Source organism: Xyrauchen texanus, chromosome 12 (genome assembly GCF_025860055.1).
Source record: "Xyrauchen texanus isolate HMW12.3.18 chromosome 12, RBS_HiC_50CHRs, whole genome shotgun sequence".
NCBI classification, from domain to species: domain Eukaryota; kingdom Metazoa; phylum Chordata; class Actinopteri; order Cypriniformes; family Catostomidae; genus Xyrauchen; species Xyrauchen texanus.
The window spans coordinates 2730793-2755839 of NC_068287.1; the positions used below are offsets into that span (position 1 = coordinate 2730793).

Below are 25047 nucleotides of genomic sequence, written 5' to 3' on the forward strand. Positions count from 1 at the left end.
CGTTCTCAGTTGGACTCTGGAACTGCCAGTCTGCTGTGAACAAATCTGCCTTCATTCCAGCTTTCGCCACACAGTCCACCCTCAGCATCCTGGCACTGACAGAGACATGGATACGTCCTGAGGATACAGCAACACCTGCTGCTCTCTCCAACAACTTCTCCTTCTCCCACACCCCGCGACATACTGGTAGGGGTGGGGGAACAGGTTTGCTCATTCATAATAACTGGACTTTTTCACCACAGGCTTCACTATGTAACAATACATCTTTTGAATTCCATGCCATTAGTACAATGCATCCCACAAAATTACATGTTGTTGTCATCTATCGCCCCCCAGGTCAGCTGACAAGCTTTCTTGAGGAGTTGGATGTCCTGCTGTCCTCCTTGCCAGAGGATGGCAGGCCACTTGTGGTTCTTGGCGATTTCAACATACACCAAGACAAGCCCCAGGCCATTGAACTGAATACTCTTCTGGCCTCAAGACTACACACCACAGCAACTCACAGGTCGGGCAACCAGCTGGACCTCATTTTTACACACAACTGTACCACCTCAAATGTTCTTGTTACACCTTTACATGTCTCTGATCACTACTTTGTTCAATTCAACATGATTCTCTCATCCATTGTAAAACCGACTCCTCCTTTGGTTTCCTTTCGCCGTAACCTCCGTTCCCTCTCACCCTCTGATCTAGGTAAATATCAGCTTCTGCTTGCAACTTTTTCTGATAACGTTAAAGCTGCAAAAACTTCATATTACCAGACCAAGATCAACAGCACCACAGACACTCATAGCTTGTTTAGCACATTCAACACACTTCTCTGCCTTCCCCCTCCACCACCTGACACATCACTGACAGCAGATATCTTCGCCACATTTTTTACTAATAAGGTTACAGCCATCAGCAATATATTCACTCCACCACACCCTGTCAAACACCTGGCTCCTGTATGCAACTCTTATTTCTCTATGTTCTCTCCTTTAACTGACACTGAGGTCTCTAAACTCCTCCTCTCCAACCACCCCACAACCTATTCCCTTGACCCCATTACATCGCACCTTCTCCAGGCCATCTCTCCGTCCATCCTACCGGCACTTACACACATAATTAACACATCCCTTCTTGCAGGCACTTTTCCCACTACATTTAAGCAGGCTCGAGTAACCCCACTGCTGAAAAAATCTGCACTTAACCCCACACAGATAGAACACTGCAGACCAGTGTCTCTCATCCGATTCATGGCAAAAACACTTGAAAGGGCAGTTTTCAATCAGATTTCTGCCTATCTCTCACAGAACAAGCTGCTGGATGACAATCAGTCAGGCTTCAAAAGTGGACACTCCACTGAGACTGCCCTTCTGTCTGTCACTGAGTCGCTGAGACAGGCAAAAGCTGAATCCAGATAATTTGTTCTGATTCTGCTGGACCTTTCTGCTGCCTTTGACAGTCAACCATCAGATCCTACTCTCCACCCTCTCTAAACTGGGCATCACTGGAACTGTGCTTCGCTAGTTCAACTCCTATCTCTCAGAAAGGTTCTTTGAGGTAGCCTGGAGAGGGGAGGTATCCAAGCCACATCAGTTACTTACTGGGGTACCTCAGGGCCACTTCTCTTTTCCATATACACAACATCACTGGGACCCATCATCCGGTCACATGGTTTCTCTTACCACTGCTACGCTGATGACACGCAACTCTACTTGTCTTTCCAGCCCAACGACACCACAGTGACCGCTCGAATCACTGCCTGTCTGACAGACATCTCAGCCTGGATGAAGGAACACCACCTTCAACTCAACCCAGCCAAGAACGAACTCCTTGTCTTTCCAGCCAACCCTACTGTTGAACACAACATCACCGTGCAGCTGGGTCCAACTACAGTTTCGCCTTCCAAAATGGTCAGAAATCTAGGGGTAACCATTGATGATGAGCTAAATTTCACAGACCACATCTCAAAGACTGCAAGTTCATGTAGATTTACACTCTACAATATCAGGAAGATAAGACCCTTCCTCTCTGTACATGCCACACAACTGCTCGTTCAGTCACTTGTCATAACTAGACTGGACTACTGTAACGCTCTCATTGCAGGCCTTACTGCATGTGCTATTAGACCTCTCCAAATGATCCAGAATGCAGCAGCACGTCTGGTCTTTAATGAACCAAAGAGAGCACATGTTACATCACTCTTTGTATCTCTCCACTGGCTGCCGGTTCATGCACGTACTAAATTCAAGGCCCTGATGCTGGCATACAAAACAGTCACTGGGTCTGCTCCAGCATACCTAAAAACATTTATGCAGAGCTACGTTCCCACCAGAAGCCTGCGGTCGGATAAGGAACGTCGCCTTGTCGTACCAAAACAAAGAGGCACCAAAACACATTCCCGGACTTTCAGTTTCATCATACCACGGTGGTGGATTGACCTTCCCAACTCAATCCGGGAAGCTTACTCACTCTCTATCTTCAAAAAACGGCTAAAAACACATCTTTTCCAAAAGCACTTAACTGGTTAAAAACATTTTTAAAAAACAAATATTTACAATTCTTGTTGCACTTAAATCTGTTTTGTATACTATTCTGATGATAGTGAAACTTTGTAGTATGGCACTTTTTGTACCACTGTCTCCTTAAGATGATTCGCTTATATTTTCCTCTTTTGTAAGTCGCTTTGGATAAAAGCTTCTGTCAAATGAATAAATGTAAATGTAAATGTAAATCATTCTGATTGGATAATAAGAGCAGACTGATTGCTATAAAAGGAGGGAAGAAGTGCTTCCAATCATTGTGTTCTTGTTAGCAATGGTTACCTCTAAAGAAAGATGTGCAGCCATCATCGATTTGCATCAAAATGGCCTCACATGCAAATAAATTGCTGAAAAGAATATTGCACATGAAAGAACTATTTACCGGACTACAGAACTTTCAAGAACTTCAAGGAGAGAGGTTCATCTGAAGTTAAGAAGTGTAGCGAATCAGCTCTATGAAATATTAATAATCAATCATAACTTGTTATAATCGATCATGAATATTTGGATCAGTTAATCGGGTTAACTTGATGTAGCTACATTAACATTACAACCAAATGCTCGGTTCATCCCGTGAACACTCAATATTGGTTATTAATTAATTAATTAATAGAAAGGTACATTTCCGGGGCATGGGAAATGTCTTTCTTACTACGTATTAAGAGCAAGTAGTCAAAATCTATGATTAGTGACTTTAGATATGAGCTTGAGACACAGACAACTTTACATGTGACATGAACAAGACTTTATTAACTAGACTAAACATTTAAACTACTCTAACATACATATACATACATTCATACAGTTTACCAAGGGAAAGAGGGCTGAAGCAGAATACAGGAAGGCAAGAAGTTATAGCATTGTTTGAAGTTCAGCAGATCAACAGCTTGAGCAAACCATCATATTAGTTCTGACACGCCCTTTTTAGAAAGGGGTTAAGGATACTTAATGTATCAAATAATGAGACTAAGTTTGATACTTGCATGTCCCATTTGAATTAAACTGTCCTGATGCAATTTGTTGATGGCTTGAGTTGATCTTTGATGATGTTGTCTTGATGAGAGAGAGAACCAGTGGGAGTCAGAGACAAGGCCGTAGCCTGGCGCACGCTTGGGAGTCCTTGGGGCCTGCTAGTTTGGCATCATTCAGTGAGAGAGTGAGAGAGCACAAGGCTCAGAGGGCAAGAGAGGCAGGAAGCAAGAGGAGCATAAGAGATTGAAGAGACGAGAGAGATAAGAGATAAGAGAGCTTTTTCATCATGAGATAGAATATTCAGCTGTTACGAGCCTTCAAAATATTCCGAATGAGTTCGCGCTGTTGCTCAAGTGACGGTTACAGGTCTCATACTCCTGTTGCTGCCAGCCTGTGGATGCAACACAAAACTACATGGAGCAAGAACACAACAACCAGTGGCGAACACGCGACGAGCGCCGACGACATGCTAGGTAGAAGGAAGAGGCTCGATATTTGGTCGCATTTTACTTACAATGACATTGACAAAAAGTCCGAGTGTGTCATTATAACTGACGGGAAGCACTGCGGACAAAAAATATTGGGGAAAAACACCACCAACCTTAAGCGACATCTAAAGGCTAACCACCCACACATTCAGGTAAGTTAACTTAAATGAACATCTCATAAGCTAATGCTGATTTTAGGCATCTACGCTGTAAATTAACCAGTTAGTTATGGTGTTGTGGCACATACATTATGCAGGTTATATATATTTTATATAACTTATTTTGCCACATGCGTGTGGGCCTTCACATCATAATCAAAATGAATGTAATTAACGTTAGGCATAAAAGCTAATTTATGTAAGGAAATCAAGTTTAACAATTACATGTAATATTTCTCCAAATATCATCAATAATGGTGTGTGCAATACCATGTATAACTTGCATTAAGTTGGTAATTTACATTGTCTTATAGAACGGTTAGTTCCAATCCTTGATTCTGATTGGTCAATAGCTGTGTTTTATTCACGATAAAACACGGCTATGACCGCTTCACCCAACGGTTCTATGTATCACAACACCCCTAGCAACCGCTCTTAGCAACTTAAACACATTAATTGAAGCTATTGTAGAGTATTGTGAGAGAGTAAGTGAGTGTACCTGCATTTACAGTAGACATAGCATTTTCCGTCAGGTCAGTCCTATATTCATAATTTAAAAAATCTGTTTAAATGTAACTTATGTGACATCTTGTCTTTTTAAAAGAGGTTTTCCCGTGCCTGTAGTCATCTGTCAGTTGTGTCTTTCTTCTCCGTTATCACAAGTTTGAGTCCTTTCAATGTAAAGTAAGAGTCTTCTCTAACGTACTGACTGACTCACTCATAAAGACAGTCTTTGCCGCCATCTATTGGCAAAATAATGTAATGTAACTTCTGTTGCTTTTTACGGTCCGGGACTATTTTTTCCAGCAGAAGGAAGGCTTTTAGTGATTTTACTTCATGAAAGTTGCATAGATAAATATTTTTCGGCTTTAATATTTGCATTGTGTGGTAACCGTTTTATAAAAGCAATAAGGTACTCGAGACTAGTGCTATATCCTGAATAAGTCACGGCTGAAGGTGTTACTCCGCTTCGCGTCGTGCCTAACAACGCCCTTCAGCCGTGACTTATTCACAGCCTCTCGTACCTTATTGCTTACATATAAAATATATCCATCCACCTACAGTTTTGATCTTAGGCTTGTCATTAAGTTATTTATTTCCACTATAACACTTGTGTTCCTGGTATTATTGAATTTAATGAGGCCTCATTGTATTTATTCTTACCATAGCTTCCAGATGTGGTCAAGCAAACTGCCAGGAAAGAGGAGAGGCCATCTATGTCAGGTGCACTCTTTTCTCACATCAAGTACAAGCCAGACTCCCAGGAACAACGCATCAAAGAGGAGGCTATAGCTAAATGGATAGCCCGGACAGCACACCCTCCACGAACAGTAGAAGATGAGGAATTCATCAACATGATGGAAAAAATTGATAAAAGACTGACTGTGCCAAAAAAGACCAAAATTGCAAATCTAGTGGACCAAATGTACCTAGCTGAAAAGGTAAAATTCAAAAACAGACTGGCTATGGCCCGCAAAGTAACCATTGGCATAGACATATGGACTAAAAAGGGGCTCTCAGCCTCCTTCCTTGCTGTCAGTGCTTGTTATTTCAATGTTCAGGACAGTAAAGCTGAACACATACTCCTAAACTTAAAGCAAATGGTTCACCCACACACTGCTCATTCTATTGTTACTCTTGTGGAAGAGTGCACAGAAGAATGGGGGATCCCAAAGGAAAAAATTCTCATGATTATAACAGATAATGGAAGCAACATGGTTTCTGCATTTCGCCACGAAGAAGAGGACACCAGTTCTGATGAGAACAATTCCCAGGATAGTGATGAAGAGGAAGAGGCAGACGAAAGGTCAGTCTGTGAATGGTGTTTGTTATTATAGAGAACTTATTCACTGTAATAGATATTTGATATTAAATCTAAAAATAATCTGAAATAATATGTTTAATTAATTAATTAATTTCATGTAGTGATAATGTGCTATTGTATAGATTAATAGTTTTGTAGGATTAATAAAAATAATTGTTGTTTTGTGTTAAACTTTCTATCAGATATGAAACCTTGGAGAGGACCCCATGTGTGGTCCATACCCTTCAGCTTGTCGTCAACATGATCAAGAAGGAACAATCAATCAAACGTCTACTGGACAAGGTCCGGCATCTGGTGAGTCAGTTTCGCAAATCATCTGTTGCCACAGAACGGTTGCTGGAACAATGTGGACTCATTCTCATCAAAGACTGTCAAACCAGATGGTCCAGTTCTTTTTTGATGTTGTCTCGCTTAGTCCAAGTAAAGGACCACGTGACATCGGTGGCTGACACCATGGGCTGGGACTGCCTACTGCCCAGTGAATGGCAGAAGGTGGCCATCCTCAATGATTTGCTCCTTCCGTTTGCAGAACACACAAAGGTGCTTGAAAGTGACACGAGTTGTTTCTCCCTGGTTGTGCCTGCACTACTGGACTTGAAGAGCCACCTTTCAGACTTCTCCCTTGCTCATGCCAGGAGCTACAGGGATGTAGCTACACTGGCACAGAAGATGTCTGCAAACATGGATTTACGCTTCAGCTGTTTTCTGGATGTGTCGGCACGCAAGTTTTCTCCTCTTGCTGTAGCTGCTTGTTTTGTTGACGCTAGTGTGTCAGCAGGGACCCTGATTGACAATGATAATGACGACATACAGAATCTCCTAAGTAAAGCTGAAGAGTACATCACTCGCAGTGTACCATACCAGGAAGATGTGGTAGATGATGAGGACATTGGAAATGCAGAGGTCTCAGAGGCGCCTCAGCAAAAGCGGCCTAGATTCAGGTTTTTTAGTGCCCATCGGCAATCATCAAGGCCAAAGACCTCCAAGACCTCCATCAGACAAGAGGTCCAAAAATTCAAAGAAGCCCTGTCCCATGCAAACCCAGAAGAATCGGGCATGATTTTCTGGTCCTCTCAAAGCTCCACCATGTTTCCACTGCTGAAACCTCTGGCATTAGACCTTCTGGCAATGCCAGCTTCCGAAGCCTTTGCAGAGCGGGTCTTTAGTTTAACTGGAGACCTTTCAAGTGGCCGCCGCAACACAGCGAGAGTTACATTAGAAAGAAGTGCTTTTCTAAAGCTTAAAGGTGGGGTATGTGATTTTCTTTTTTGACCATTTTTTCAAAATAACTTGAAATCCTATTCCTAACCCACTTACTGGCTGTAAATTAGAAGCACTGAAATGAAAATTAAGCAATTTAATCATCTGTGGAACGGGCAGGACTCGAAAAACTCCAGCCAATCATTTTCAAGACCATCTAGAATCATTGGACAGAAAATGTGTCAATCAAACGGTCGTACCATGCCCCCCTCCCCCACCACCCTGGCCGCGTGTCCCGTTCGTGGGCATACTCAAAGCTCGTGACCCAGTAACAGGAAGCGATTGTATTTATGTATGGAGAATAGAGCTTTTATAGTGCTAGTGGGGTTGTTCCACATTTCTATGAATCCTGTTTTGAATAGAAGACCGCTGTACAGACGCCAGGGCTGGCGATGTTCTTTTTTTTTTTACAGTTATGAGAAAATCAGCTCTACACCTTTCAAGAGTGGTATGCGACCCCTCCTCCTGCTGTGTCAACAATTTGCTCTGAAAAATTGTCTGACAGGTGAATGCACTGTTTGACTAGTGAGTCTAGAACACTGCTAGAACACTGCGCATCTGAGTTTTCGCTCATGCATGATTGCGCGTCCATGTTTTTCGAATGGGTGGAGTCAGGGCCAGCGTTGGAGGAGAGAAGGTAGGACCTTAAAGTTGTGTATTTTCAAAATCTGCCGGCCGTTTTGCAAATCACATACCCCACCTTTAACAAAGTCTAGACGAGTGATAACTTCATACTGTTTTGGTTATTTGTTCTGTTTTCACTTTAAATAACCTTCAATTTAAAGACACACACATTTTTTCTAACACTCTACCTTGTAATGGATTTTGCTTACTGTTGCAAATCTTGCCTTTGAACTTGATTGTTTAATTGAGTCAGTGTTTAACCTAAAGCTGTAATAACACGTAACAGAAATAATTATTGTTAGCCTTGTTAAATCTCATTTGTCTGTTATTTCTCAAGACCAATCTACAATTTAAATAGGTTGTATTTTAGTCCTACAGTACAGTAGGCCAATTCTTTTCAGTTTTTCTGGGTACACTCTGAATAGAAAAATGAGACAAAAGGCAACCAAAAACAGCTTTAAAAACCTTTGTAATTTGTCAGTCTGAGTCTGTTGGGCCCCAGCTTTTGAATTGTGTTGGTTCAAAATAAAATAATCTAAAGAACAAGTTCATCATTTGTGAATGTGTCTCTTAAATCAGAAAACCAGACACTTTTAACAAAGTGAATTCAACAAAAATCATTCAACAAGTGTATTTTGTCAGGTAATTATGACATTTAACCAATATTTGAGATGTGTTAAACATTATTTGACTGAAATGGTTATCTCAGAATTAATCTCAGAAATAATTTATTTTAAAAAAGACAAATGTTTTGACTTACACTTGACTAAGATATATTGAGTTTTCTTTTGACTAAAATGACGAGACTTTTAGTCGACTAAAACTTGACTAAGATACCTTAAATTCTCTTTTGACTAAAACTAGACTAAAATGACGAGACTTTTAGTCGACTAAAACTTGACTAACAAAAAAAGATATGTGAATGACTAAATATGACTAAAACTAACAAGGACATTTGGCACAAGACTAAGACTAAGACTAAATTAAAAATAGGTGACAAAATTAACACTACTCTCCTCCACCTGGTCTGCCATGTTGAAAGTGTACGAGCTCTCCCATTTCGGAAAGTTGGGTATCAAATTTATCGAATCGGTTACTAACGTAACCTCGGTTCTCTCTAGATGAGGGAACGAGTATTGCGTAAGCTAGCTTACGCTACGGGAAAGATTCAGCTTTTCTGAGATATTGAAGCCAAAAAATTATCCTTAATTTTGTATCCATTGTCAACGCAGTGCGGCAGCTGCAGACCTTGAGCGGGCTAGCTAGCGAGCTCATTGGTTGCTCTGCGGCAACTGCTGCAGCCTATAGACGAGCTTGGGCGAACTCGCATCCAATGAGAGGCGTCCGTGCGCTCACTGCATCAAAGCCCGCCAAAAAGGGCATGACTAGAGTGCATATAAGCGTAGTTCGTAGGCTGGAACCCTGGTTTTCATTGAATGAAGCGAAAAATCGCTTGTGGCGCGAGCACGGCCGGTTACGCAATACTCGTTCCCTCATCTAGAGAGAACCGAGGTTACGTTAGTAACCGGTTCGTTCTCTTACGAGAGGTTCTCTCGTATTGCGTAAGCTAGCTTACGCTTACGAGAACCCTTTGTCAACGCCGTGCGCGCCAAGCATCCACTGCATGAGCCCCAGGGAATTAAAGGGGACCCGGGGGAGCCCTTGTGAGTGGGGAATTAATATTTGGCCGGCAAGAGTGCGGGCCAGTGTGTGTGTAGTACATAAGCACATAGACAGAGCGGCGGTGCCGGTCTGTGTGGACTGTGTCCCATTAATGCAGCTCACCAGGGGAGCTGTAGCGTATTAAACCGCTAGCAGTTTAGCCTGCAGAGCGGGTACTTCCAGATTGTAAAATCTGACAAAGGTGGAGAGGGAAGCCCAGCCCGCTGCCACACATATGTCGTGAATGGAAATCCCGCTGGACCATGCCCACGAGGAGGCCATGCCTCTAGTGGAGTGAGCCTTAATGCCTAGCAGGCATGGTAGGTCTTTTGACGCCGTACGCGGCAGCAATAGCGTCCACTATCCATCTGGACAGTGTCTGTTTCGAGGCGGCAGACCGAACGAAACGAAAAGCTGCTCGGAGCTTCTGAAAGATGCGGAGCGCGCAGTATACAATCTCAGTGCTCTGACTGGGCAAAGGAGTTTGGCGTCGCGTTCGCTATCAGATGCTGGTAGCACCGACAAGGAAATGATCTGTGCTCTGAAAGGAGTACCGACCACCTCGGGGACGTAGCCGTGTCTAGGCTTTAAAATGACCTTGGAGTCACTTGGTCCAAACTCAAGACACGCAGAGCTGACAGATAGCGCGTGAAGGTCTCCCACCCGTTTAACTGATGATAGGGCAGTTAGAAAAACGGTTTTAAGTGAGAGGCGTTTCACATCCACGGATTGAAGCGGTTCGAAAGGGGGGGCTTTCATAGCTTCGAGAACTATAGAAAGGTCCCAGATAGGAACCGATGGGGGGGCGCGGAGGGTTCATCCTTCTAGCTCCCCTGAGGAAGCGGATGACCAGCTCGTTTTTACCCTGTGACTGGCCGTGCAGGGGTTCAGCGAACGCCGCGACGGCCGCCACGTACACTTTGAGCGTGGATGGGGATCTGCCCTTATCCAGCAGCTCTTGTAAAAACACGAGCAGCGGCGACACCCCACATGTCCGTGGGTCCAGGTCTCTGTCGGTGCACCATTTTGAAAACACAGACCATTTTGACGCATAGTCTTCTCGTGGAGGGGGCTCTAGCGTGTATGATGGTGTTTATTACTCCTTCTGGCAAAGCGACGGGTAGTCGTTGATCACCCACGCGTGTAGCGCCCAGCGCTCTGGGTGGGGATGCCAGATCGTTCCGCGAGCTTGCGAGAGGAGATCTGCTCTCACTGGGATGGGCCACGGCACTGTCATTGACAGCTGCTTAAGCTCCGGGAACCATGTTTGGGGCTATGAGGAGCACCGAGTGGCGCGTTTCCCTGATCCTCTACATTACCTGTGGCAATAGCGAGACGGGAGGGAAGGCGTAAAGCGGGCGGTTGGACCAGTCCTGGGCCAGCGCGTCCTCGCTTTTCGAGAAAAATATTGGGCAGTGAGAGTTCTCTTCTGACGCAAAGAGGTCTATCTCTGCTCTGCCGAATATGCGCCATAACGTCTGGACTGTTTGAGCGTGCAGGGACCATTCCCCTGGGGGAATATTGTCTCTGGACAGTCTGTCTGGGCCGTCGTTCAGGTGGCCTGGCACGTGCGTCGCCCTCAGCGAGCGCAGGTGGCGCTGGGACCAACTCAGTATGCGTTTCGTCAGATGGAAGAGGTTCCTGGATCTGACACCGCCCTGACGGTTTAGATAGGATACCACAGACCTGTTGTCCGAGCGGACCAGGACGTGGTGACCCTGAATGATCGGGAGGAAGCGCACAAGCGCGTACACGCCCGCTATCATTTCCAGACAATTTATGTGAAGGAGCTTTTCCTGAACTGACCATAAGCCAAAAACCGGAGAGCCCTCGCAGACCGCGCCCCAACCCGTGTTGGACGCGTCTGTCGAGATGACTTTTCGGCGAGATACAGCTCCCATCATCACTCCCCGCTAATACCACTCAGCCACTGTCCAGGGCTACAGAGCTGAAATACAGGTCTGAGTCACTCTGATTGGCTGGCGGCCTGTGGCCCAAGCCCGGCGAGACGCGCGGGTGTTTAGCCAATGCTGAAGCGGGCGCATGCGCAGTAAACCCAGTTGAAGTACTGCTGCGGCTGAGGCCATGTAGCCTAGCACTCTCTGAAACTTCTTCAGAGGTGTGAGGCTGTTCATCTGAAATGACGTGGCTAGTCGCTGCACACGGCGCGCGCGCGCTGTGTAGATAAGCGAGCCGTCATTGCCACTGAGTCTAGTTCTATTCCAAGGAAGGAAATTGTCTGACTGGGCTGTAGTGAGCTCTTGGTCCAATTGACTGCAAGGCCCAAACTGTTCAGATGACTGAGGAGAACTGTCCTGTGAGACAGAAGCTCCGTATGTGATTGTGCCAAAATCAGCCAATCGTCCAAATAGTTCAGAATTCGCAAACCCTTTCAAACTTCGTGAAAGTACGGGGTGCTAAGGACAGGCCGAACGGAAGGACGGTGTATTGATAAACCTGGCCGTCGAAGGCGAATCTCAAGAATGGCCTGTGACCGGGATTTATCTGAATCTGAAAGTATGCATCTTTCAGATCGAGAGAAATAAACCAGTCCCCCTGGCGCACATGCGCGAGGAGTTTGCTGGTTGTAAGCATTTTGAACGGTCTTTTTGCAAGCGCTTTGTTCAAAACCCTGAGATCTAATATTGGTCTGAGGCCGCCGTCTTTCTTGGGGACAAGAAAATAACGGCTGTAAAACCCCAACTCGCTCAGGGGAGGCGGCACTCTCTCTATGGCCCTTTTGCACAGAAGGTTTGCTATTTCTGAACGAAGCATGCACGCTGCTTCCGTGTTCACAGTAGTTTCGAGCCGCGCTCTGAAGCGAGGAGGACGGCGATCGAACTGTAGCAAATAGCCCTGTTTTATTGTGCTTACCCATTCGGATATCCCTGGAATATCTTCCCACGCTTTGAAGCGTAATGTTAGAGGGTGAGTGGCCAAATCGCTCTGATTGCCGCACACAGCGCGCTGAACAGAATGTGTGAGCACGCTTACTATGATTATGCTGGACTGCTCGCAGACAGCATGGACAGGCTGTTCTGTGAGTGACTTCCCGATTGAGGTGAATGGGGAAAGAGTCACGTCTGTTAAGTGATACGCAAGCATAGTCACGGGCACGGGACTTACATACAGAGGAGTGTTTGCTGGCCGTGTGACAGAGCGGGCAGAGAATGGGCTCGCGCACGTATTCGTGAGCGCATTTATTGACTCTAACACTCGAGTGGTTCGTAACCGCTTTTGAGTGTGCTCTGATGGGGACACGGAACGTGTAATGCTTGTGTGTAGAGGTGAACACTGGATTGGGGGCACATTTTCTACACATAAGACATGTTTGCTCTCTGGTATGGACACGGGATGTGTAATGCTTGTGTGTAGAGGTGAACACTGGGTTGTGGGCACATTTTCTACACATATGGCATGCTTGCTCTTTACCAGATTTATTTGGGTCGCCGTGAAAACGGCGTTTGAGCGCAGGCAAGCGGGCGTTAACACCGGCTTGTTGGCTGCTGAATCTACCACTGTAGTAGCCTGAAGGAAGGGGACTGACAGGGGGCGAAGCTTTGACGGTGGTCCGGCCGCAGCGGGACTGATCCGTCGTTTTGTCAACAAAGCTAGGAGGACTTCGGTTGTTCAGGTTTCAGCGCAATTCTAGTCCGAGTCCCGCGGGGGGGCGGCGGTCTGCGGCGGCTGTCTGAGCGCGATCGAGGGCGGCCGCCCTGTCGATGCTGAGAAGTCTGGCTTTGTTGAGCTGGGCGCTGTGAAGAGGCTCGTGCAGGAGGCTCACGTGGGCGGCCTGCAGAGGAGCTAGCGCGACGAGGCAGAAAGAGATTCATGGCTTGTGTGGCTTTTTGGACCTCTGAAAACCGGTCAATGATACCACTCACCGCGGAGCCGAAGAGACCGGATGGAGAGAGCGGTGCGTTGAGGAACGTAGAGCGCTCTGCTTCTCCCATGTTGGCTAGTGTTAGCCACAGATGTCTCTCGGTCACAGTCAGCGCGGCCATGCACTTCCCTATAGCTTGGGCTGCAGCTTTGGTAACGCGGAGGGCGAGGTCCGTAGCACTCCGTGGCAGCCTTTGAGAGCGGCGCTTTTTTCTGCACGGCTGAACGGAAGGCGGCACGGCGGCTTCGGTCCTGAGCGCTTCGAGTCGAGCCCGCAGGGTCGACATCGGCAGCTCCTCGCAGAGATCGCATCCGCCTTCGGCGAGGGCGAGCTCTGCATGCCCCAGTCCCAGGCAGAGAGCGCAGATGATGTGGCGGTCTCCGGTGCTGAGAGGAGCGCGGCATGAGGCGCAAGTGGAGCGAGGCATCTTAAAAAAGACGCTCGTATTCTTTGGTGAAGTTCTTTAAGAACTAGCTTGCTTTTTTAAAAAGGATACGTCGCCGGATGGCGTAGCTCGCAGGACGGCTGAAGGTGGCGAAGACGGCCGGCTTCTTCGAGCGCTGTCCATGCTTGCTTGATGCCCCTCGAACGGCGACGTGGCTTCCGGTTCAGTGATGCGAAGAGCTTTGCTGAAGAGATGAAAATCAGGGTTTCAGTCTACGAACTACGCTTATATGCACTCTAGTCACGCCCTTTTTGGCAGGCTTTGATGCAGTGAGCGCGCGGACGCCTCTCATTGGATGCGAGTTCGCCCAAGCTCGTCTATAGGCTGCAGCAGTTGCCGCAGAGCAACCAATGAGCTTGCTAGCTAGCCCGCTCAAGGTCTGCAGCTGCCGCACTGCGTTGACAATGGATACAAAATTAAGGATAATTTTTTGGCTTCAATATCTCAGAAAAGATGAATCTTTCCCGTAGCATAAGCTAGCTTACGCAATACGAGAGAACCTCTCGTAAGAGAACTCTGAGTTTCCCAGTCGTATGTTCGACTTGAGGGGTCGTTCATGTGCAACTTCAGAGTGGGAAACTCTGTATTTACAATAATTCTGATAGCATGTGAAGGCAGCATTACTTTGGACAGTGTTAAGAATTCAGACACACGCTCTTCATACAGAAAACACACTAATCAAAGTAGAACATGACTTCTTTCATCTGGCAGGACTTGGTTGTATTATGGGACCTTAGTGCTTGTTTTAACATAATACATCATAACATTGTTTTCAGATTATATTCATTTTGTTTGCTTGTTGTTTGTCAGCACAGGTAAAGTATGACTGTCTTTGTCATTAGTGGAACGTATTTGAGTTAAAGTAGATGGCATATTTAAAGGGATTGTTCACCCAAAAATGAAAATTCAGTCATTGTTTACTCACCCCTATTTTGTTATTACCCTATATGACTTTCTTTATTTTTCTAAACACAAAAGGAGAAATTGTGAAAATATTTTGAGCTCAGTGATGTCAATGGCAGTTTATTGTGACCACCCCTTCAAGCTTCAAAAGAACACAAAAGTATAATCAGAAGTCTAATAAATTATGGTATGTGACTCATGTTTTGTTCTGAAGGAAAAACAATAAGGTTTGGTGAGAAACAAACCAAAATCTAACGTATTATTAAGAGAAACTCTTGACTGACAGTTGATCTCCTGTGCATGTTCATGAGTCTGAACACAAGCTTTAGAGCTCCTTGAAGGAGAGCAACAGTAGTTACACTGCTTGCAAGGTGGTGTGTTCAAGCGAAAAGCATCTATTTTTCGACTATAAACTCTTCAGACATGTTTTATTAGTTCTGCACTCTGCAACAAAAGTGATCATTTTTATGCATTTTTTTGCATAAGCAGTTTCTCTATTTGCTGTTGTGCCTTGTAACCCTATCCGCTATGAACTGGCACCAGTCTAAAATCATTCTGATAACATTATACTGAAGGCAGCATCTCACTTGCTGATTAAAAATGCTGATTTTGGCCAAGAATGTTAAAACTGTTTTTGCGGCGGTCTAACACACACACGCCTGTTCAGAATAGAGGTGACAGACATTCCCGCCATTCTTCTGGTTCTTCTACTTCATTTTTTTTTACTACAAACTCTTCAGACATGTTTTGTAAGTTCTGCTCTCTGGTTTGTGTGCAGCTATGTTGTGTTCTGTTGTTAATATTGCTGGTGGTACTGTTGAAGCAAAACAAGAGGAGTTTTCGCATAAAACTCACCACCTCTCAAGCGGAAGTGTAACTGTTGCTCTCGTGCAAGGAGCTCTAAACTTGTGTACCCTCTGTGTTATTCTGTCAGATATAATCTCTCGGAGCCCGTCAGGTTTGTGATAACAGCAGGTTTATTCCACATCTGCATTCATGACAAAGGACAACAGTGTTGAATAGACATCTGGATATGTGGACAAACAGCGCATGCTCTCAAGGAAAATCCTCTGTTGCTTTTTTATTATTGGATGTACTACTGTTAAAGCTCTACACAAAAGTAAAGTACAATTTGACACATTGATCGTATAGTCAAATCAAATCAAATCAAATCAAATCACTTTATTGTCACACTACCATGTACACAAGTGCAACAGTAGGTGAAATTCTTGTGTGCAGTTCCGAGCAACATAGCAGTCATGACAGTGACGAGACATATACCAATTACAATAAACAACATACTTACACAACACAATTTACATATCAAATGTACACATACTTACACAAAACAATTTACAAATCAGATGTACACATACTTACACAACACAATAATTATATACAATGCAGAATATAGAACAGAATATACAATACAATACAATAAGTGGGAGTATATGAAATATATATGTGTATATATATATATAGCAGTTGTATTGAGGAGAATATGTTGACAGTCCAGTGTGAGATTATAGATTAATAAAGTGCAGTGCTAATTATTGATCCTGATAGATCAAGAGTTCAACAGTCTGATTGCTTGGGGAAAAAGCTATCATGTAGTCGGCTGGTGCGGGTCCTGATGCTGCGATACCGCCTGCCTGATGGTAGCAGTGAGAACAGCCCATGACTTGGGTGACTGGAGTCTCTGATGATCCTCCGAGCTTTTTCACACACCGCCTGGTGTATATGTCCTGGAGGGAGGGAAGCTCACCTCCGATGATGTTCCTGGCAGTTCGCACCACCCTTTGCAGGGCTTTGCAGTTGTGCGCGGTGCTATTGCCGTACCAGGCGGTGATGCAGCCAGTCAGGATGCTCTCTACAGTGCTGGTGTAGAACCGTGTGAGGATGTGGTGGTTCATTCCAAACTTCCTCAGCCGTCTCAGGAAGAAGAGGCGCTGGTGAGCCTTCTTCACAACGGCCTCAGTGTGGACGGACCATGTGAGTTCCTCAGTAATGTGGACACCGAGGAACTTGAAGCTGCTGACTCTCTCCACCGGTGCTCCATTGATGGTGATGGGGCTGTGTTCTCCATCTTTCTTCCTGAAGTCCACAACAAGCTCCTTGGTTTTACTGACGTTGAGGGAGAGGTTGTGCTCCTGACACCAGCGTGTCAGAGTGTGCACCTCCTCTCTGTAGGCTCTTTCATCATTGTCAGTGATCAGACCTACCACCGTCGTATCGTCAGCAAACTTAATGATGGCATTGGAGCTATGTGTTGCCACACAGTCATGTGTGTACAGGGAATACAGGAGTGGGCTGAGAACACAGCCCTGCGGGGCTCCAGTGTTGAGGGTCAGTGATGAGGAGGTGTTGCTGCCCATTCTAACCACCTGACGTCTGCCTGACAGGAAATCCAGGATCCAGCTGCACAGCGAGCTGTTTAAGCCCAGAGCCCGGAGTTTCTCATCAAGCTTGGAGGGCACTATGGTGTTGAATGCTGAGCTGTAGTCTACAAACAGCATTCTCACATATGTGTTCCTTTTTTCCAGGTGGGAGAGAGCAGTGTGTATTGTAGATGCAATGGCATCTCTGATTAACCTCTCGAAGCATTTGCTGATGATGGGGGTCAGAGCAACAGGACGCCAGTCATTTAAGCATGTGATTATAGCTTGCTTTGGTACAGGCACAATGGTTGATGTTTTGAAGCATGTGGGGACTACAGACAGGGAGAGGGACAGATTGAAAATGTCCGTAAAAACACCAGCCAGTTGATTCGCGCACGCTCTGATGACGCGGCCCGGAATGCCGTCTGGACCCGCGGCTTTACGGATGTTCACCCGTCGGAATGATCGGGTTACATCCACAACAGAGACGGAGAGTGAATCAACCTCTGTAGCGTCAGCAGCGAGTGCTCTCTCCGCGAGGGCGGTGTTACTGTCCTCAAAACGAGCATAAAATGTATTAAGTTCGTCCGGGAGAGATGCAGCGGTGTTCATGGCGGAGACTTTATTCCGCTTGTAGTCCGTGATTGTGTTAATTCCCTGCCACATACTTCTAGAGTCAGTGGTGTTGAACTGGCCTTCAAGCTTGTGCCTGTACTGGCGTTTAGCTGCACTGATAGTGTTACGGAGGGCATAACTGGCTTGTTTACGCTCCTCCGTGTTAGGAGAATTAAAGCGGAGGTCCGCGCAGTGAGTGCCGCGCGAACATCGCCGTTAACCCATGGTTTCTGGTTGGGGTATATCCGTATAGTTTTGGTCGGAACAACGTCCTCTACGCACTTCCTGATGAAACACGCTACGCTGTCAGCGTAAACCTCGATGTCGTCATCAGAGGCGGACCGGAACATCTCCCAGTCCGCGTGATCAAAACAGTCTTGTAGCGCAGAGTCTGATTGGTCCGACCAGCACTGGATCGTTCTGAGGGTGGGTGCTTCCTGTTTCAGTTTCTGCCTGTAAGCGGGCAGAAGCAGAACGGAAGAATGGTCCGATTTGCCAAATGGGGGGCGGGGAGGGATTTGTAGCCTTCCGGAAGGGAGAGTAACAATGATCCAAAACCCGGTCCCTCGTGTGTTGAACTTTATGTGTTGGTAGTATTTTGGGGCGATTGCTTTGAAGTTGGCTTTGTTAAAGTCCCCGGCAACAATGAACGCAGCCTCAGGGTGCTGCGGTTTCCTGCTCACTTATACACCCATACAGTTCCCTGAGTGCCCGGTCTGTGTCGGCTTGCGGGGGATGTACACAGCTGTGATGATAACCGCTGTGAATTCCCTCGGCAGCCAGAATGGTCGACACAGAAGCATGAGATATTCCAGATCAGGAGAGCAAAAAGACTTGATGAAATGTACGTTCCTCTGATCACACCATGATTTGTTGATCATAAAAATACACCACCACCTCTGCTTTTACCAGAGAGGTCTTTCGCTCTGTCCGCTCGGTGCACGGAAAAGCCCGTGATTTCGATGGCCGAGTCTGGAATCTCCGTGAGACAGCCAGGTTTCTGTAAGGCACATAACGCAGCAGTCCCTCGTCTCTCGTTGGAAAGAGATCCGCGCTCTCAGAGTTTGTTGTCCAGAGACTGAACATTTGCCAGTAGTATACTGGGTAGCGGGGTCGATTTGCACGACGTCTTACTCTGATGAGAACGCCGGCTCGTTTTCCTCTTTTCCTTCTGCGTTTCCGCGGCCGAGCAGCACAGACAAAGGGCTCCGCCGGCGTGTTTGTAAACAGCGGGTCGGCATTAAGGAATTTGAAGTCCGGTTTTCGATGTGTGATTGTAGAACTAATGTCCAAAAGCGTTTGTCTGTCGTAAACAATAAGGCAGACAACATCCAAGACAAAAAAACAAAGAACTGTAAACAAAACAAACAATAAACCGCAGTGTTGTAACGGAGCTCGCAACGCAGCAGCCATACTCGGCGCCATCTTGAGTCTAGTAAATCCATACTTTATATGGATTTAAACTCATATAAACTAAATATTTAAAACACCAATTTGTCCCTCTTAATCTTGCAAGGAGGAAATAACATAAAATAATGTAATTACACAGATTTCCTACAGTTACCTTTCATTTTACGTTAACAGTTATGTATAAACAATTATGTAACTTCGTTACAATTCAACATACAGGAGGCACACAAACAGCAGAAAATACCTCAATCTTATGTTCAAACATTATAACACTTTATAACAATATACGGTAACATACCTGCATTCATGACAAAGGACAACAGTGTTGAATAGACATCTGGATATGTGGACAAACAGCGCATGCTCTGGAAAGACGGCATCATGTTAAAGTTAGCTAGCTATACTGGAGAGACTTTCTATCAGCTATAAAACACATAACGAGATGGTTGACTTTATAAAAACATGGCGAAATTAATCAACAACACATATTATTCAACCAAAAAAATCTAGCTTAACTTTCACATGCTTTTCAAGTGAGTTAGCACTGTTTAGTCCACGGACATCCACAGACACGTTACCTCAAGGAAAATTCTCCTTGCTTTGAGGATTACCCATAATCCTTCGTCATTACTAGCATTCGCTGCAGGTACAATTTTCTGACAGCAGGTGGCACCATAATCCCATTAGTAGGATTTAACCTGAACCTTTTTAACTATGTTACATACACCCCTCTTAAATCCTGCTAAATTGGGGCACAATACTATATATATTATTTTTAAATTAAAGATTTCTTTCCATTAAATACCAAATAATTGTTTCATACTAGGAGCATAATGTGTTTCAAGTCAGTTAGAAACTTTCCACCAGGAATTAAGTCAGTAAGGAGGTAGCTAAGCCCCATACCAACAAAGACACAAAAGATGCCATATACACCTCTCATATTGTAAACATTGCTCAATAACAGATTCTTGTCAAATACCTCAGATAACTAGATAAACTAAAACTCTTAAGACATATACAAGCAATCTATCCAGAAAACATGTTCCTCACAAAAGAAAACAAAGAATCCACTGTTGAAGCGGAGTCATCTACAACCTGTTCGTTCATTTCACAAATGAGTCGAGCTGGGGGCTTAACAGGTCTACCTGCCCTAGTGCAGAGTGGGGGTGGCTGTTTGCAAACTACATGGTCCTGTGTGAATGCACCTGGTTGTGCGTCACTTGCATATTTAGGGGAGGGGACACAATGAGCTCTATCCACTGAGGGCTGGGAGGGTCCTACCTCAGACACCACACATTCTGCAGAGGGTCCAGGGGAAAGTGATTGCTCAGCAGATATTGATGAAACCGGGGTTTGCAAAATCTCACTCACAGCATGTGAAACCACATTCACTCCAGTCTCTGAGAGAGAGGCACTCACAGCCACAACAGGTGAGCAATTGGGATGGCTGACTATAGCATCCTCATCATTGGCCTCATCCATTTGCAGTAACCACTCAAGTGTCTTTGTCTCACTGTCCTGCACGCCAACAGGAACCACGGGGTCACTTCGTCCACTTTCATTATCTGATGAGCAGCTTGACTCCAAAATGTCGTGACCTCCTGCTGGGAGGAAATTCACCGGGAGTAGGAGGTTTCTGTGAACAACTTTTTCTCTGGATGTCACTGGGTCACAGATACAGTACACATTGATTCCAGGTTTCACCGACTTAACTTCATAAACTGTGGATTCCCACTTGTCTGCAATTTTCCTCTTCCCTCTCTCACCACGATTTGCAAGCAAGACTCTGTCACCTACAGTGAGGGGAGATCCTTTTGCTTTGCGGTTGTAGTTCTTTGCCCGTCGAGCCTGCTCTGTCCGACTGTTTTCACAGGCAATGCGTGCAGCTTCAAACAGGTCACGCTTCAAGTTAGAGACGAACTCACGGTGGCTAACAACAGCATTGCTGGGGAGGATGTGCTGGAACAAAATATCAACAGGCAGACGTGGAATCCTCCCAAACATGAGAAAGAAGGGCGCAAAACCTGTTGTCTCATGCTCAGTGCAATTGTAGCAGAATGTCAGCATCTGAAGCATTTGCGGCCACCTGGCTTTGGAATGAGGCGACAGGGCCCTTATGTTTCCAAGAGTCCTGTTGTATCGCTCGACAACTCCATTTCCCATAGGATAGTACGGGGTGGTATGCGATTTCTGGATACCAGCCATCTCCAGGAGCTCTTTAATGAGTCGGCTCTCAAAGTTGGCTCCCTGGTCCAAATGGATGCGTTTTGGGAAACCATATATGCAAAAGAAGTCATTCCACAGACGACGGGCCACCTGCTTTGCTGACTGATTCTTACAGGGGAATGCATGTGACAGCTTCGAAAAGTGATCCGTAACAACCAAAACATCCACACACTTTTTGTCTGACTGTTCAGCAGTCCAAAAGTCGATACACACAAGTTCCATCGGTTCAGAGGTGCGAATGCTTTCAAGAGGAGCACGGTCATTGGGCTCTGGGGTTTTCCCAACCACACAGCGAAAGCAGTTCCTCACATGACTGATGATGTCATGTTCCATCCCTATCCAAAAGAACCTCTGCCTGGCGAGAGAGAGTGTGCGAGCCTGTCCCTGATGGCCAGCTGAATCGTGGAGGCCAGAAAGGACCTGGGCCTTGAGGGAGTCTGGAACAACAAACTGGTGAATTGCCATGTTCATTTGCCTGTCTTTCTTTACCTTGTACAACATGCCATTTTTGATGGAGAGCTTGGCCCAGTGTCTCAACATTTTCATCACTCCACGAGACTCACTGGCACGTTCACGTCTTGTGGGCCTCCTGTGACGCTGGATGTAATAGAGAACCCTACCCAAGACGTTATCCTGTTCTTGAAGATTAACCTGTTCACTCATTGGTAGAGAGGCATTCTGGTTGACACTGACAAGCTGGGGAATAGCTGGTCCCGTGCCTCTCACTCGGCTAACACCTCCAGATTCGTGCGCCTCTAGCACCGCTGAGACATCCTGCATGGAGAGGGACCCCTGAGGGGAGGGCAAGGTGATGACACCATCATCTGTGGACTGATCAACAACTAACTGGCAGTTAGCAGCAGTATATCTAAATGCATCTTGTACTGTCTCATCCACCATTCCACTCACCTGGTTCAGCAATGAGGCATAAGGTTCATTTACAAGACGATGGCCTATGCATGACTGGACAAATGGCTCCCTACTTAGTGCGTCTGCGACCACATTCTTTGGGCCAGGGACATAGCGCAGATCAAAACTGTATGCTGCAAGCTTCGAAACAGCCAGTGCATCTGAACTCTCTCCTCGGAAAACGGGTGGGTCTTTGACTCCTCTCCGAGTGACCAACTGGACTTGGGAGAGATCTAGCGTGTTAACGGGGAAAGAGGCTTTTGTATTGCATGTTTCTTCATGACTTGCATGCACAGTAGCAGTAGGACTAGACGTGTTGAGTTGTGACATAATGCTATCAGCTAGCTGCTTCCCTATCTGCTGCACAATGGTGCTCATTTGGTCAACCAGTCTCACATCATCGGGGGGAGGGTTAGGAACTGATGTACTAGTGCACTGTGGTGGCTGTAACTGAATCATAGGCTGACTTTGGGGCGCCACTACAGCCCTATGTCTAAAAGGACTGTGAACAGCATCCTCACCAAAATGTTTTATCCCCCCCTAGATGGTCACCCAGTGAGAATGGAACGGGCGTGCTATGTAGCCCTCTACCTCTACCAATACCTAGAGGAGTCATTTCAGAGGTAGTAAATTTACTGAAACTCATACTGGAAGCCTTATTTAAACAAAATGACAGTTTGAAGTAAATATGGCTGTTAATAACTAATTAAACCTGACAGTCAAATACACTGATGGAAGAAGTGCAGCTCCACAACGATGCAGCGGCAAGAAGACATCAGTCCCGGTCCGGCGTAATCATGGACGGGTCACGGCACCAATGTACCCTCTGTGTCATTCTGTCAGATATAATCTCTCGGAACCCGTCAGGTTTGTGATAACAGCAGGTTTATTCCACATCTGCATTCATGACAAAGGACAACAGTGTTGAATAGACATCTGGATATGTGGACAAACAGCGCATGCTCTCAAGGAAAATCCTCCGTTGCTTTTTTATTATTGGATGTACTACTGTTAAAGCTCTACACAAAAGTAAAGTACAATTTGACACATTGATCGTATAGTGGATTTAAACTCATATAAACTAAATAATTAAAACACACCAATTTGTCCCTCTTAATCTTGCAAGGAGGAAATAACATAAAATAATGTAATTACACAGATTTCCTACAGTTACCTTTCATTTTACGTTAACAGTTATGTATAAACAATTATGTAACTTTGTTACAATTCAACATACAGGAGGCACACAAACAGCAGAAAATACCTCGATCTTATGTTCAAACATTACAACACTTTATAACAATATACGGTAACATACCTGCATTCATGACAAAGGACAACAGTGTTGAATAGACATCTGGATATGTGGACAAACAGCGCATGCTCTGGAAAGACGGCATCATGTTAAAGTTAGCTAGCTATACTGGAGAGACTTTCTATCAGCTATAAAACACATAACGAGATGGTTGACTTTATAAAAACATGGCGAAATTAATCAACAACACATATTATTCAACCAAAGAAATCTAGCTTAACTTTCACATGCTTTTCAAGTGAGTTAGCACTGTTTAGTCCACGGACATCCACAGACACGTTACCTCAAGGAAAATCCTCCGTTGCTTTGAGGATTACCCATAATCCTTCGTCATTACTAGCATTCGCTGCAGGTACAATTTTCTGACAGCAGGTGGCACCATAATACCATTAGTAGGATTTAACCTGAACCTTTTTAACTATGTTACACTTGCATGCAGACATATGAATGCGCACAGGAGATCAACTGTCAGTGAAGATTTTCACTTAATAATACGTTCGATTTTGGTTTGTTTCTCAACAAACCTTATCGTATTTCTTCAAAACAAAACATGAGTTGCATATCATAATGTATTAGATTTCTGAATTATACTTTTGTGTCATTTTGAAGCTTGAAGATGTGGTCACCATAAACTGCCATTGTATGACATTACTGAGCACAATTTTATTCACAATTTCCCTCTTTGTTTTAAGAAAAAGGAAGAAAGTCATATAGGGTTATAACAACACAGGGGTGAGGAAACAATAACTTAATTTTAATTTTTGGGTGAACTAATCATTTAATTTGATGGGAGCAGAGACAAGGCTGTCTCTGACAAGGTGTATAATATATTGAAGGAAATGTACTACCGATTATTGCGTCAGGTTTCTGAAAGAGCTCTTGGTCTCAAACATGGTTATCAAATCTCAATAGGATGAACTGATTGACTGATTGTAGTGATAAAGCAGCGCTGTTACTCCACATTGTGTGTGTGTGTGTGTGTGTGTGTGTGTGTGTGTGTGTGTGTGTGTGTGTGTGTGTGTGTGTGTGTGTGTGTGTGTGTGTGTGTGTGTGTGTTTCCGCACCATCAGTGTGCACTCCAACGATGAGGTAGTCTCCCATAGCCTTGGCTTGTCGAAGCTGATTGGAATGACCATAATGGACCATGTCATAACTATAAGGAGAGTGTAAAGAAGATAAAAACAGTTATTAAAAAAGGGAGGAGCACTAGAACAGCAGTACCATAACCATCTAATCATATTTGAGTCTATTTGAGTCTGTTGCATAATCCTCTGCAGAAAATACATCTTGTGCGTGGAAACTTTTATAACCCCAACATACAACAACTTTGTGATAATATATAGATTTTTTACAGTATATTCACCTATAAATTGTTCAGTCTCATCTATAGTGGCCATAGAAAGTATTTGGACACTTAAAGCACACTTAATGTCTGAATGTATTATA

The 25047-nt window shown here is 45.0% G+C and overlaps 1 protein-coding gene across 1 annotated transcript in view; it reads right to left on the bottom strand.

Annotated features, from left to right (window-relative positions):
- Positions 1–25047, bottom strand: part of LOC127653453 (ethanolamine-phosphate cytidylyltransferase-like) — a 78799-nt gene that overhangs the window by 32003 nt on the left and 21749 nt on the right. Inside the window, exon 2 of the mRNA XM_052140151.1 lies at positions 24666–24754. Within this exon, the coding sequence (XP_051996111.1) occupies positions 24666–24747 (82 nt within the window). The 5' untranslated portion in view covers positions 24748–24754. The remainder of the gene's footprint in view (positions 1–24665; positions 24755–25047) is intronic.